The sequence below is a fragment of the Podarcis tiliguerta genome (genome assembly GCF_965153285.1).
Source record: "Podarcis tiliguerta genome assembly, chromosome: 9".
NCBI lineage: Eukaryota > Metazoa > Chordata > Lepidosauria > Squamata > Lacertidae > Podarcis > Podarcis tiliguerta.
In genome coordinates this window covers 1,770,912-1,786,569 of record NC_139542.1, presented here as the reverse complement: position 1 = coordinate 1,786,569, position 15,658 = coordinate 1,770,912, and the positions used below count along the sequence as shown (strand labels likewise).

At 48.9% G+C, this 15,658-nt stretch overlaps 1 protein-coding gene across 13 annotated transcripts in view; it reads left to right on the top strand.

Moving 5' to 3' along the window:
• The window catches only part of DYSF (dysferlin), a 175,258-nt gene that overhangs the window by 53,187 nt on the left and 106,413 nt on the right, over positions 1-15,658 (top strand). For all 13 annotated transcript variants that reach the window (XM_083398131.1, XM_083398138.1, XM_083398134.1 and 10 more), the window contains 8 exons: positions 565-680; positions 1,666-1,779; positions 3,438-3,615; positions 4,733-4,857; positions 7,175-7,281; positions 11,346-11,538; positions 12,444-12,599; positions 13,242-13,373. In XM_083398131.1, coding sequence (XP_083254257.1) covers positions 565-680; positions 1,666-1,779; positions 3,438-3,615; positions 4,733-4,857; positions 7,175-7,281; positions 11,346-11,538; positions 12,444-12,599; positions 13,242-13,373 — 1,121 coding nt within the window. The remainder of the gene's footprint in view (positions 1-564; positions 681-1,665; positions 1,780-3,437; positions 3,616-4,732; positions 4,858-7,174; positions 7,282-11,345; positions 11,539-12,443; positions 12,600-13,241; positions 13,374-15,658) is intronic.

The window sequence follows — 15,658 nt, the reverse complement described above, 5'->3', positions numbered from 1 at the left end:
CACATGACCCGGAAGCTGTATGCTGGCTCCCTCACCCATTAAAGCGAGATGAGCGCCACAACCCCAGAGTCGTCCATGACTAGACCTAATGGTCAGGGGCCCCTTTACCTTTACCTTTAATGAAAGGGAGGAAAAACCCTATGGAAAAACATGTGTAAAATTTTCATGCTCTCTGGCGCCATCTGGTGTTGCATGTTTATAAACACATTCAAAATGCTGTGTTTGAACTGAGGTAGCTGAGTCCTTAGTGAAAATGCGGCTGTTTTATTGTTGTTGTCCCCCCCCCCCCCCGCAAACCACTTTACAATCAAATGGCATGCAGATTTACTGAAACAAGTGAGCAAGCAAGCAAATAGACAAACAAATGAGTTTTACGGAAATTTGGTGTCCTGGGACATGGCCCCCATCACCCTAGCGGCCCCCCCTGTGTGTTTCTTTTGGGTGGGTGCTGGCGCTTTGCTTGCTTCGGCCCCCTTCCAGCTCACCGGTCAGTCCAGAAAAGTCCACATTTCTCAAGCCAGCGCTGCTACTGCTTCCCGTCTCACCTTCTCGGTCTCCCTGCAGTGGACGATGCGCTGGGTTTCTTGCCCACTTTTGGCCCCTGTTACGTCAACCTGTACGGCAGCCCCAGGGAGTTCACGGGATTTCCGGACCCCTACGAGGAGCTCAACCTGGGAAAGGTGAGGAAAGTTGGGAGAAGCGTCCGGGGCGCGACCGTACGCCATAAATGGAGATAAACGCTGCGGCGTAGTCTCCGATATTACCTTGCGTGGAAAGAGGGACATTCTCTTCCCCGTCCTCATCACTGCCGGAGCATCTCTTCCTGGTCAAGTACAAAAGTCAGGAGAGGGAACCCGGAAACGGCAGGATATTAAGCGCAGGAATCTTTGAATGTGGGTATTGCATTCAGGGAAGCCTGATAGGAAAAGAAAACCCCAAATTAATAAATTCAATAAGTACAACTTACTAGCAGGGATAACTGATGCAGTATAGAATAGCTAGCCTCAGGCTGCCATATTTCCAGAAGTGAAAATCTGGACACAAACAAACGGCTGAGAAAATTCCCAAAGTTTTTGAGTTCTTTTTTTAGAAAGACACCAAAGTTGTTGAGAAATAACCCAAATTTCGTTGAGCATTTTAGGTTAGGTTGCCAAACCACCGCTTTTCGGAAGTCCCCCTGGATTTTCTGGTAATGTCCAGGAAAATCTGGAGATATGGCAACCCACCATGGTTCTGCCCAGCCTCCACAGCTGGAGACAGCAATGCGTCATGGTGCTGGTAAGGCCAAGGCTGCAGGTTCGATCCCCTCATGGGGCAAACACAAAGTCCTGCATTGCAGGGGGTTGGTCTGGATGACCCTCAGGGTCCCTTCAGACTGGAAGCTTCCACGATTTGGACGGCCACTTTCTGGAAACCCCTATTTTCATGGGGAAAATGATGGAGTTATCCGACCCCCAAGCCGTCTCAAGGCAGCCTTGTATAGGGAAGTTAATGTTGTATTATGTTTTTCTATATGTTGGAAGCTGCCCAGAGCGGCTGGGGCAACCTAATGAGATGGGTGGGGGGTTATAAATGGGGAAATTATCATGATGCAATGGGATGTCCCTCTTTCCATGGGAGAAATGTTGGAGGACTTGGCTAGATCTCTTCTCCTCCACCCCCCAGGGAGAAGGGGTGGCTTATCGTGGCCGGTTGCTGGTGGAGCTGGAGACCAAGTTGGTGGACCACGTGGAGCAGAAGGTCGGGGACATCCCTCCCGATGACATTCTGCTGGTGGAGGTAAGGCGCCCCCAGGACACCCCCTTCACTTCTGGACACAAGGTCAGGTCCTCCCAGAGACACCACAGAGCTGCCATTCCCTGCCGTCCACCTTGCAAACTCCGTGTGTGTGTGTGTGTTTTTGTGTGTGACTGTCTGTTTGTTTGTCTGTCTGTCTCTGTGTTTTTTTAAAAAATATATTCCTCCAGTTGTGTTTTAAAATATATTCTTCTGGTCTGACCCACTTATGTTCATCAGGAAAAAAACCCAGAAGTTCCTTCTGGATCTCGAAGGATGAAAGAATCACCCAGAGAAAACAAACATACTCCGTTTTCTTTTTTTGTAATCTACCGTATTTTTCATGCCATAAGATGCACCTGACCATAAGACGCACCTGGTTTTTAGAGGGGGAATGCAATAAAAAAAATTTGCTTTAAAGGGAGCGCTGAGCAGAGCCTGTATGCATCCCAGGCTCTGCTCAGCGCTCCCTTTCACGAGCCGCGTGGAGCGTGTGTGCGGCGCTTGCAGGCTTTTCCCCGAGGAGGGAGAAGGGCAGCCCATCAAAGCCCATGCGGCTCTTTAAAGGGAGTGTGGCTCTTGGGGGCTTTTCCGGGAGGTGGGGGAAGGGACTGAGGGGCTAAGTCAGAAACTAGAACAGCAAGAGGGAGCACTGCGCAGTGAAAGCAGCAATCCCTCTTGCTGTTCTGGCTTCTGGGATAGCTGCACAGCCTGCATTTGCTCCATAAGACGCACACACATTTCCCCTTACTTTTTAGGAGGGGAAAGGTGAGTCTTATAGAGCAAAAAATATGGTAAGTTGAGAGGTGTATGCATCTATGTATAATATGTTTGTTTAGTGTTCTGGTTTGTAAGTATTGCATTTATCAATAAAAGTTAAAAAAAGGAAAAAGAAGAATCACCCAGAGGTCCCTCTTGAGGCCGGTGGGCTGGATGCTCGCAGCAGAATCCAAACACAAGGGAAAGTTTTTTGCCTAAAGTTGTTGGAAATCTCGGGGGGAAAATGAGGTTTTGGAGCTATTTTTAAGGGGAATCACCCCAAACAGGGGTTGCATTTTCCCAGACATTTTGACAATTTGCACCCAGGCACTGCTTTTGGCAGCCAGTTTCCGGATATGAAAAGTCTCGTGGCACCTTAAAGACCAGCAGGTTGATCGCAGCATGAGATTTGGAGGACAAGAGAGTTTTGCAAAAAAAGGAGTGACTCCTAAGTTTGATTTAATGATAATTAATAGTAATCATATGATGCTTGCGGAAGCCTTCCAGCTCTACATTTCTCATAATTATAAAATGCAAAAGTGCTTTTGTCTGCACAGTGACTTCCGACTTTCAGGACTAGCTGGCCCTGGGGGAAGTGGATTATTATTATTATTATTATTATTATTATTATTAGCATTTCCCCCAAGGAAAGCACAAGGTGGCATCCATGCTTCTCTTCCCCCCACAATATCCTCGCAACACAAACCCTGCAATGTAGGGTTAGGCTGAGAGGGAGGTAGCGGCCAGCCCCCCGAGTGGGAATTTGAACCCCCCTCTTCCGGGTTCCACGCCCATCACTCTAACCACTGCACCGCACTCCCACGCCCCGATTTCTGGGTCTTCCGAGACTCTGGCGGGCCCGATCCATGCCGTCTGTCTCCTTCCTCTTCCCCGCATGGCAGAAGTACCTTCGCCGGAGGAAATACTCTCTCTTTGCCGCCTTCTATTCGGCCACCATGTTGCAGAACGTGGACGATGCCATCCAGTTTGAGGTCAGCGTGGGCAACTATGGCAACAAGTTTGACAGCACCTGCCTCCCTCTGGCCTCCACCACCCAGTACAGCCGGGCCGTGTTTGATGGTAAGGACTAAACAGAACAGACTAAAACAGATTAAAAACTCCTACAAACCTTCTAAGCATCTGGTTTGTCTTGTCTAAGCAAGAAGGCTTTTAGCAGCTGCCAAAAAGAGGGCAGGGAAGGCACTTGCTTGGGATCAAGTGGCAGGGAGTTCCAAAGGGCAGGTCCTGCTGCAGGGAACGATCAAGTTTTATAGAATCGCTTTGTAGAGTCGCACAATTGTGCGGCCGGAAGGGTTCCCTGAGGGTCATCCAGTCCAACCCGTGGCAAAGCAGGCACCACAGATCGATGGGCCCAGAGAGGCGGCCACCCAACCTTTCCATCAAGGAGGTTGCTCTGCTGTCAAACAGTACCAGGGATTCTTGAGCTGTGGTTAACCTGCGGAACTCCCTTCCACTGGAAGTGGACACCATCTTGGACGGCTTTAAAAGAGGATTGGGCAAATTCATGGAGAAGACGGCTATCGATGGCTGCTAGTTGGGATGGTTCTGCTCTGTCCTCTGCAGTCGGAGGCCTCAGTGCTTCCAAATCCCAGTTTCTGGAAACAGCAGGAGGGGGAGAGTGTTGCTCTTGTGTTCGAATCCCGCTTGCCGGTTTCCCGTTAGGATATCTGCTTGGCCCCTGGGAGAAGAGGAAGCTACACTAGCAGACCTTTCAAGGGCCCCAATTTTCCAGGGACAGTCCGGGATTTACAGAAGACATCCCGGTTTCTGACCTGATCTGAGAATGTCCTGCTTTTCCTTAGGAAATCCCTATTTTCATTGGAGAAATGCTGGAGGGGATGCGGTTATGTGACCCCCCCCCCAAGCCAAGGACCCCCAAGCTATACAACCTTCAGAAGACATCGGAAGGCAACCCTGGATAGGGTTTTTTTTCTGAAATGTTTAACCTTTTATTATATTTTAATATATGTTAGAAGCTGCCCAGAGTCAGACGGGCGGGGTATCAATAGTAAGATTATTATCACGGAAGAGGACATCCCTGTTTTCAATCCAGAAATGTTGGAGCGTGTGGACTAGTTGGGCCATTGGCCTGATCCGGCAGAAAGTAAGATATATCTGTGTCTCTGTCTCCTTGTCTCACTGGCTGGGGGCTTTTTGGTGTTTTCCATCCCTGCAGGCTGCCAGTATTACTACCTGCCGTGGGGCAACGTGAAACCGGTGGTGGTCCTTTCCTCCTACTGGGAAGACATCAGCCACAGGACCGACGTGCAGAACCGCCTCTGTGGTGCTGCGGACCGGCTGGTGAGTGACCTAAACGTCTCCCATTAACACGCTCCCTCCTCTCGTTTTTGGGGGCCTTTCTCTGCCTTCACGGGAGACCAGTCGACTTGGCAACACCCCCCCTGGACAGCCCCAAGTGACCTAGTCCTGAGAAAGCACTCTGCACTGGCTCAGGGGAGGGCTGCAAGCTTGCCACAAGCACACAGAGGCTGGGAGGGGCCTCTGCTTTCCTGCCCTATATGCGTTTTATAAAATGTATCTCCTACTGGATGGTAGGGAAAAAACAATCTCAATTTCTAAAAAGGTATGGCAATAAAATTATCACAACCATTAATATTTTTTAATTTTATTTTAGACATCTGAAGGCAGCCCCGTATTGGGAGGGTTTTAATGCTTTATGTTTTTTATTACCTTTTTAGATATGCTGTAAGTTGCCCAGAGTTGCTGGGGAAAACCAGCCAGATGGCCGGGTATAAAGGCAATAATAATATTAATAATAATAATAAATACAGAAGGTCAAAAGCGCAACAGAACAGACTAAAACAGATTAAAACTACCACAAACGTTCTAAGCATCTGGCTTGTCTTGTCTAAGCAAGGATGCTTTTAGCAGGTGCCAAAAAGAGGGCAGGGAAGGAGTCTGCTTGGGATCAAGTGGCGGGCAGTTCCAAAGGGCAGTCCTGCCTCAGTGAACGATGTGTGGGACTTGTGTTCTATGGCACGGGCATGTGTATTAATGCCAAGTCCCCCATCCGAAGTGGGGGCTTGTGGGGCAAGGCAGTGCCATGGCGAAACTCATCCTAAGTTGTTAAGTGCTTTATATAATAATACTAATACCTTGAACCTGGCCTGGCAGCAGATTGCAGACCCTCCAACATTTCTCCGATGAAAATAGGGACGTCCCCTTCCATCATGATAACTTTACTGTTTATACCCAACACACATCTGACTGGGTTCCCCCACCCATTGGTCCCTGCTCCTGCCAATCTAGCAGTTCGAAAGCACGTCAAAGTGCAAGTAGATAAATAGGTACCACTGCGGCGGGAAGGTAAATGGCATTTTGCCAGAAGCGGCTTAGTCATGCTGGCCACATGACCCGGAAGCTGTCTGTGGACAAACGCCAGCTCCCTCGGCCAATAAAGCAAGATGAGCGCCACAACCTCAGAGTCGGTCGCGACTGGACCTAATGGTCAGGGGTCCCTTTACCCTTAAGGAAAAGTGGGACATTCCAGGATCAAATTGGAAACCGGGACGGCTTCTCTAAATCAGGGACGTGCCTGGAAAACAGGGACCCTTTGGAGGGTCTGAGATTGCCAAGCTGTGCCCCCTCTGAGCACAGGAGTGAGATGCTGCCAAGGCTTCCCTCCTGTCGCAATTGGGCTGCAGCATCCTGCCATTGCTGCAACACTAGGGAATCCCCACACGGAGTGCATTGCAGCAACCCAGACTTGGAACAACAAGCGCATGAGTTGCTGTGGCAAACCTCTCCGTGTCCAGGAATGGCCGTAGCTGGTGAAACACTTCCAGCTATTAACAGAGAAATCTGAGGGCTCCTTTGGACAAAAAACAAGGTCACCAGCCAGGAATAGCAGAGCAAAACAGCAACCGGTAGGCTTGGTCTTGACTGAAGATTATCGCGACAGGACTCCCACCTGCCACAAGGTGGAAGCCCCCAACAAAAGAGAACCCAAACTTTCATTAGCTGCTAATCCCCATGTTACACCCCCCCCCAAACTACATCACTCATACATCACGGTTACATCATGAAAGGGGAGGTCTGGTGGCAGGAATCTGAGCATCCTGGACCCTGCCCCATGGTTCCCCTTGCCCTCCACCAAACACCCATCAAGTGTAACAAAAGAGATATTTACATTTCCCTGTTTCCCAGCCAAGTGAATCCCACCCTTTTGTCTTCATCTGGGTTTGTGATTTCTGGAATGGCTACCTGTCTGGCACTCAGGTATCAGGATGCCAGGAATTATCACTCAGGCAGAGGGGCTGCTGAGTAGCTGAGCTCACCTGTCTATATGAATTTCTGAAGTTTTCCCAGTGAGCCAGTACAGAGAGACATTTATCAGTGAATTCTTACATTTGGTATCGTGCAGCAAAGGCCCTTTGAACAAGGCACAAATCACAAAAGTCACAAAAGCGATTGTGCTGATTTTGGTAGTGGGCTGCATGTGCATGATATCTGCTGGAGGGGCAACCCCCCCAACCTATACATAAATTCCTGCAACACAGCCCCGCCCTCGCTTGCGCACCCACAATCTGGCAGTCTAGCTTAGTGGTCTGTGTGCATGTGTGACTCCAGCAGTGTGTTTTTTTTCTCCCCAATGTAGGAAGAGAACTTGGCTCTGGTTCAGCTGGCCATCAAAGCCAAGTGCTCCGTGGGCGACCTGGACACCCTTGTCGCACGGCTGATCGATGAGGTCATCGCGGACTGCAGGTAGGGGTCTGTGGGGCCGCGAGCCTCTTTCTGTGGGGTTGTTAGGAGCCGGGTTGTTTGGGTTGGAGGGGGTCCCTGGCAGCCAAGAATGCCCTCCTTCTGGCTGGGAGCATCGGCCGAGCCAAGGCACGGATTCGAAAAAGCGATACTTGAGGCAGGTCGTAAATTTCCACTTGGTGGGCTGCCTACCTGAATGGGCCTCATTGTGTTTTGGGGCAGACCCTCAATTGGGGGGGGGGGGGGGCAGACAGCCGCCTCCAGTTCACGGCCTCACGGCTGGTTCCTAACTCATACCCTCCAACATTTCTCCCAGGAAAACAGGAACGTCCTTCTGCAGAATGATAATTTTACTTTTTATACCCCTCCCTTCTGACTGGGTTTCCCCAGCCACTCTGGCCAGCTTCCAATATATATATAAACATAATAAAACATATTTTTTTAAAGCTTCCCTCTACAGGATTGCCTTCAGACGGCTCAGGGGTCAGCTAACTCCCTACCCTCCAACATTTCTCCCATGAAAATATGGATGTCCCATCGCATCACGATAATTGTACTTTTTATACCCCACCCATCTGACTGGGTTGCCCCAGCCGCTCTGGGCTGTTTCCAACATATAGAAAAACATAATCAAACATGAAACATTTTTTTTAAAAAAACTTCTCTATACAGGGCTGCCTTCAGATGACTCGGGGGTTGCATAACTCCATACGTTCCAACATTTCTCCCATGAAAATGTTGTTGTTGTTGTTGTTTAGTTGTTTAGTCATGTCCGACTCTTCGTGACCCCCTGGACCAGAGCACGCCAGGCCCTCCTGTCTTCCACTGCCTCCTGCAGTTTGGTCAAACTCATGCTGGTAGCTTCGAGAACACTGTCCAACCATCTCGTCCTCTGTTGTCCCCTTCTCCTTGTGCCCTCCATCTTTCCCAGCATCAGGGTCTTTTCCAGGGAGTCTTCCCTTCTCATGAGGTGGCCAAAGATCTGTCCTTCTAGTGAGTGTGTTTCAAGTGCATTATGCAAATGCGACAATAGATGATCAACAAGTCCTAGGCTCTGTGGTTTAACCCACAGCGCCACCCGTGTCCCCAAACCCTGGGTTAGGCAAAAGCTAACTGGGAGCCGCTGGCAAAGTCCAAATGGCACAGCTGGAAATGCTCCAGGAACAAACTGCTCAATATGAGGGATGGGTGTCACTGCATCTTCTCAGCTCCTGGTGTTTTTTCCTGAGCCCCCCAGAAGGAGCTTCTCTTGCTCTCTCTCTCTCTTTGCCCCCCTTGCTGATGCTTCTACCCCCTATAAGAAGCCGTGCTTGTTTGCAAACGGCCCAAGACACCCCCGGGTCTGCTGCGCGTGTGTCATACGTGACCTGGGTCAATTCCCGGGACTTTGCTTTCCCGGAGGGAAGCCTCCTTCCAAGAAAAACTCAAATAAACCGGGGGGAGATATCGCTGGCGAAGCTGCCAAGCCAGCGTTTTGTGGAGGCTGGGCTCTTGTCCTCCCTCTCTCTCCCCCTGCCCTGTGGTCTGTCGCTTCCGCTTGGAATAAATCACTGAGCCACAGCAGCTGTCCTGGGAGAAGCGGAAATGATGTCGTGTCGATGGCAACAGCAGGGAAGGCGGCGGTTGCTAAATGCAGGCTAGTTTTGGTCCAAATAACAGGCAGTTACTGGACAAAAGGTGTCTCAGTGTCCAGAGTTGGCTCCTTTCCATCTTTTCACGGGAGACGGTCTTCACTTTCAGCTCAAACCTCTGCTAAGTTCTTCTCTTCTTGCAGCTCAGAGCCAGGAGATCCTGGAAGAACTCAGAGGGTGGTTCCTTGACAAATTGTTGCAAGAGGCAGACAGCACCTGGGGGGGGATTAAAGCCTGAAATAAAATTGGCATGAGGCTCAAAGCCCAAAGGTTCCTTTGCAACGGAATGGCAGAGCTCTATTATGGACGAAGCTGAAAACAGAGGACCCCCCCCCCCTTATTTTATAAAACTTAAACTGTTTGTTGCCTTTGATGCAAAGCATAGTCTGGGATGCGGGTGGCACTGTGGGTTAAACCACAGAGCCTAGGACTTGCCGATCACAAGGCCGGCGGTTCAAATCCCCACGACGGAGTGAGCTCCCGTCGCTCGGTCCCTGCTCCTGCCAACCTAGCAGTTTGAAAGCACGTCAAAGTGCAAGTAGGTAAGTAGGTACCGCTCCGGCAGGAAGGTAAACGGCGTTTCCGTGTGCTGCTCTGGTTCGCCAGAAGCGGCTTAGTCATGCTGGCCACATGACCCGGAAGCTGTACACCGGCTCCCTTGGCCAATAAAGCGAGATGAGCACTGCAACCCCAGAGTTGGCCAAGACTGGGCCTAACAGTCAGGGGTCCCTTTACCTTTACCTATAGTCTGGGATAAGAAGTCCTTTGGGTTTAATTGGACCTCTATCATCTGAACGGCAGCTTCCGGGTTAGGGTAGGATATTTCATTTTTAAAAAACTGTATCTTGTTGGTATATGTTGAAAGAATTTAATTTGAAAAAAGCACCTGTGGCCTTATCAGTCTGAACATGTCTGATCTTGGAAGCTAAGCAGAATTAGGGTTGGTTAGTACTTGGATTGGAGCCAACTGGGAATACCAGGTACCGTAGGTTCAATTTTTTTTTTTAAAAGACTATGAGCCTATGCACAGTTACTCGGGAGCAGGGCCGGGGTTTCTGACAGACATCTGAACAGGATGCTAGGTTAGATGGGTCCCTTTGGACTGATCCAGTCCAATGCCCTTGTTGTGTTTACCTTCTCGAACCCAAGAAGCTGATGGGAATAGAACTGTCCTTTGAAATTCACGCTTCTCCAAATTTTGTGATAAAGGAAAGGGTGTCTCTAGGCGCATGCAAAGTGCATTTCCAATGGAGGGCAAAGAAAGGAAGGTATCAGATAGAGGCGTGAAGGCTGGAAAGATTTCAGATTTGTACAGGAAGGCAACAGATTCTGCTTTGGTTTGTTCAATCAAAAAGAAATGCTGACTCAAGATACTTGTAGTCCACCTTTCCAAGCAAAGCTTCTGAAAGATTCCAGCTTATATGATAAAAAGATCACAATGCAATTCAGAATAAGTATCTCAGCACTTAAAGCAAGATAAATTGACTATCTGCCCCCGAGATGCTTGCAAGGCAGATATTGTGCTACAGAGCTATGGCAGGGAGGAGACAAACCTATTGCAAATATTAATATTGCACAGTTTGAAGCAATTGGGTGCATAAAAACGGACTCCTTTTTGGAAATACAAATTGTCCAGACCCAGAAATATGATGCAAAGATTTACTAACTAAAACTTCTCCCAAGCAGGTACAAAACCAAATCAATGGTACATCCAAATGATTCCATGCTTTGCAAAGCATGGGCTCAGCATCTTCTTTAGATATATAATATAATTCTAAACAGACCTAGGTTCAAAAGTCTCTCTCCTTACAGCCTCCATCTGCCTGAGGCTGTTTCTCCTCTAGAGGCATCATTAGCACATCCTTCTTTGACTTTGGCCAGGAATAAAAGACCAAGACAACTCCCTTCAAAATGGAGATTTGCAATTGAATACCTTGATCGTGTGATCTAAGGTTAAACACTCACGTGTAAACTAGCAGAAAACGCTAAGTTTTTTAAAAATATTTTTTTTATTAGTTTTCAGATTTTTACAAATCCGTCCAAATTACTTTGAGTTATTGAGTTAATTATTAGCCTGCTAAACACCCAGTGAGTTTTCGTATACCTCAGGGGAATTTTCCAATGTCAAACCTTTCAACAATGCACATGCTGGCATTCTCTTTATAGATGTATCATTTTTATTAAGTCTCCAAAAATATTCCCAAACATTTATCATCATATACACAATTTTCTTCTTCACTTCCTGCCCCCCCCTTTCCTGATGTTTGCTTTTGTACTTCTTTTTGCTAGCTGCTTTAGCACATATAGAAACTCTGCATTTTAGTATGCAGTTAAACTGTTATCCTTAACATGTCCTCTCTGGAGTCAGCCTCGCATTGGGATCTCCTTCTTGACAAACCCTTGGGGTGATTCCCTCCTGCTCTTTGCCCTCCACAGCCAGCCGCTGGCGGACGTCACCCAGAAACCAACCAGCACCCATCTAGACAAGTTCCTGTATCGCTTCCGCACCACCAATCTCAACCAGATTGTCGAGGCGGCTCTGAGGTTGAAGCATGAAGACTCTGACCTGCAGATGGTGCTGGACCAGGCGGAGGACTGGCTCTCCAGGCTGAAATCCATGGCAGAGGAGGTGAGGGCCTTGCCTCGCATTTCTTCATTTCGTAAAGTTTGCACATCGAGAGCCAGTGTGGTGTAGTGGTTAAGAGCGGTAGTCTCGTAATCTGGGGAACCGGATTCGCATCTCCGCTCCTCCACATGCAGCTGCTGGGTGACCTTGGGCCAGTCACACCTCTCTGAAGTCTCTCAGCCCCACTCACCTCACAGAGTGTTTGTTGTGGGGGAGGAAGGGAAAGGAGATTGTTAGCCGCTTTGAGACTCCTTAAAAGGGAGTGAAAGGCGGGATATCAAATCCAAACTCTTCTTCTTCTTCTTCTTCATCACTTGCTTCTATAAAAAGAATCCTCAAAGTGGTTTGCAAAAAAGATAAAACAAGAGGAATGGTCAACAGTGATCGAAGGCTTTCAAAAAGTTAAAATAACTTTTGGAAAGTTAAAACCAGTTTTCTAAACATCTGGGCAGGGCCTGATTTATGTTTGATGAGGCCCTCAGCTCCTGAAGGTAATGGGCCCCATTATATGTCCAGCTGTCCTTTGTCAACAACAAATTGTCGCTGGTTTTTTTGTTGAATATATGCTATATGGTAATTTATGGACCTAATAGGTATCTAAAGCCATTTGCACATGTCCCCCTGCAACCAGTCCATGCAGAATGTAGTCACCCTCTTTGCCGCCTGGCTTTACTCACGAGTAGCATTGCCATACATTTGATTTTCCTGGACATATCTGGAATCCTGTGGTTGACAGCAGTGTCCATGTGAAAATCGGGGAAATGTCCGGTAAAATCCAGGCATATGGCAGCCCATATCGACAATGCCGGTTTTTTTTTCCTGTTTCCCCATAAAAATAGCTTTAAAACGCCTTTTTCGTGATCTTGAGCAAAAAGCTGAACAGCTTTGCCCCCAAACCTCTTTTCCAGCCTCAGAACAGCCTGCCAGACGTGGTCATCTGGATGTTGCAGGGAGACCGGCGCGTAGCTTACTCGCGGGTGCCAGCCCACGAGGTCCTCTTTTCCCGGAGCGGGGCCAGTTGCTGCGGCAAAAACTGCGGGAAGCTCCAGACCATTTTCTTGAAGGTAGGCTCCGCCAGTGCCAAAATGTCTTTAAGGAAAAAGGAAAGAAAATCAATTCCTTTTGTGAAATGTTTAGGGCGCCGGATTGCAGAAATAACGACCTTGACGCAGTTTTGCAAAGAGAGAAAACTGTAAAATGGTTGGGATAAATACACAGTAATACTTTAAAACGTACCCAAAGTTAAAATACTGAAACAGGTTCAAATTCTGATAAGCAATAAATAGTTTTCATTTGGAAATATTATAAACATAAGGAATATTATAAACATAAGGAACTGCAGAAAGAGTGGGAGGGGAGTTGAAATACGATATATGTAATAACTTGATTTTTAAGAGTGTTTTGCTTTTTGTTTGTTGTAAAATGAAAATTATAAATAATATATATGTATATAATTCTTGCCAACTTCCTTAGTAACTTGGGTAGGCTTGTTTTTAGCTGTGCCCTAAAGAGTTGATATCAACCAGCAGGGAGTTCCCAAGTTTAGGCACCACCAAACGAAATGATTGACACCCCAAAATAGGGATGGGATGAGACTTGGGGGGGGGGGGCGAAGTGGGGCTTTCAGCAAGAGCTGTGATCCAGCCGTCGCCCTGGAAGGCAGAGGGATGCTGGATTTTGACGGCTTCTTCCCGGTTTTGTCTCAGTGTCCTCAAGGAGAGGAGATGGGGCCCAGGATCCCGGCCCAGATCCGGGTGCAACTGTGGCTGGGGCTGGCCGTGGACGAGAAGGAATTCAACAAGTCGGCTGAGGGGAGGCTCTCGGTCTTTGCGGAAACGGTGAGGCAAATCCTCTTTGGGTTGAGCTAGGCTTGGTCTTCGTAGAGTTATAGAATGGCAGAGTTGGAAGGGAATCACAAACCCTCCAAGCTCCTCTATTTTCCAGGGACAGTCCTGGATTTACAGAAGCCGTCCCGGTTTCTGATTTGATTCCGGAATGTCCTGCTTTTCCTTAGTACATCCCTATATTCATCAGAGAAATGCTGGAGGGTCTGGAGTCATGCGACCCGCGAGTCAAGAAGATAAGGAACTAGACAACCTTTACAAGACACCTGAAGGCAGCCCTTTGCATGGCGAGTTCCCGCCTCCCCCCAGTGGAAATAAAGACACATGACACAATTATTAAGGCTAATGGGCTAAATAAGGCCACAAGTTTATTGGTTACAAGGGATGAGCGGTATTGGCTTAGGCATTGGTCCTAACCGACTATATCCAACTCCAGCCCGTCTGCTTGAAGTCTGGGAAGGGTTAACCACCAGTAGGGGGAGTCCTGTTGATGCACATCAACTAGGAACTCCCCCGGGGTCACCGATAGGAGGCGTGCCTTAGGCCCTCACCTCCCCAGACAGGGCCACGCCCCCCGGAATCCTTTACCGGACTACCCTTCAGTATGTGGGGCAGATGATGGCGATACCTCCCCTCTTCCATCTACAGAACAATACCAATGCCTAACCGCGAATACCCAGAAAGTTGTGACAATTTGCTACGAGGTAGGCGAAAACCAAGGGGCTGGTGCAAATTTGCCACATGGAAAAATTCCTACCAGGCCCCTCAATGGCGACTAACTGAGGTCCATAGCAAGGTCAGAGGAACGAAAACCTTAAAGGAACAGGAACAGCTGGTAGGCGGGAAAAGAGGGAGATCCCCGGTCACACCTACCTTAAATAGGGCAGGCCACGCCCCCAGAACCAGCCGATTTGCTGGCCAGGGGGTGATAATAATAATAATAATAATAATAATAATAATAATAATAATAATTTATTATTTATACCCCGCCCATCTGGCTGGGTTTCCCCAGCCACTCTGGGCGGCTTCCAAAAGAATATTAAAATACTGTGATACATCAAACATTAAAAGCTTCCCTAAACAGGGCTGCCTTCAGATGTCTTCTAAAAGTCTGGTAGTTGTTGTTCTCTTTGACATCTGGTGGGAGGGCGTTCCACAGGGAGGGCGCCACTACCGAGAAGGCCCTTGGTCTGGTTCCCTGTAACTTGGCTTCTCGCAGTGAGGGAACCGCCAGAAGGCTCTCGGTGCTGGACCTCAGTGTCCGGGTAGAGCGATGGGGGTGGAGACGCTCCTTCAGGTATACTGGACCGAGGCCGTTTAGGGCTTTAAAGGTCAGCACCAACACTTTGAATTGTGCTCGGAAATGTACTGGGAGCCAATGTAGGTCTTTCAAGACCGGTGTTATATGGTCTCGGCGGCTGCTCCTAGTCACCAGTCTGGCTGCTGCATTCTGGATTAGTTGTAGTTTCCGGGTCACCTTCAAAGGTAGCCCCACGTAGAGCGCATTGCAGTAGTCCAAGCGGGAGATAACCAGAGCATGCACCACTCTGGCGAGACAGTCCGCGGGCAGATAGGGTCTCAGCCTATGTACCAGATGGAGCTGGTGGATAGCTGCCCTGGACACGGATTTAACCTGTGCCTCCATGGACAGCTGTGAGTCCAGAATGACTCCCAGGCTGCGCACCTGGTCCTTCAGGGGCACAGTTACCCCATTCAGGACCAGGGAATCCTCCACACCTGCCCTCCTCCTGTCCCCCAGAAACAGTAGTTCTGTCTTGTCAGGATTCAATCTCAATCTGTTTGCCGCCATCCATCCTCCAACCGCCTCCAGACACTCACACAGGACCGTCACCGCCTTCACTGGTTCTGATTTGAAAGAGAGGTAGAGCTGGGTATCATCTGCATACTGATGAACACCCAGCCCAAACCTCCTGATGATCTCTCCTAGCGGCTGCATATAGATGTTGAAAAGCATGGGGGAGAGGACAGAACCCTGAGGCACCCCACAAGTGAGAGCCCAGGGCTCTGAACACTCATCCCCCACCACCACTTTCTGAACACGGCCCAGGAGGAAGGAGCGGAACCACTGTATGACAGTACCCCCAGCTCCCAGCCCCTCAAGACGGTCCAGAAGGATGTTATGGTCGATGGTATCAAACGCCGCTGAGAGATCCAGCAGAACTAGGAAACAGCTCTCACCTTTGTCCCTAGCCCGCCGGAGATCATCAACCAGTGCGACCACGGTGATGCGGTCGGGGATTCCCCCCAATGGCGTAGGG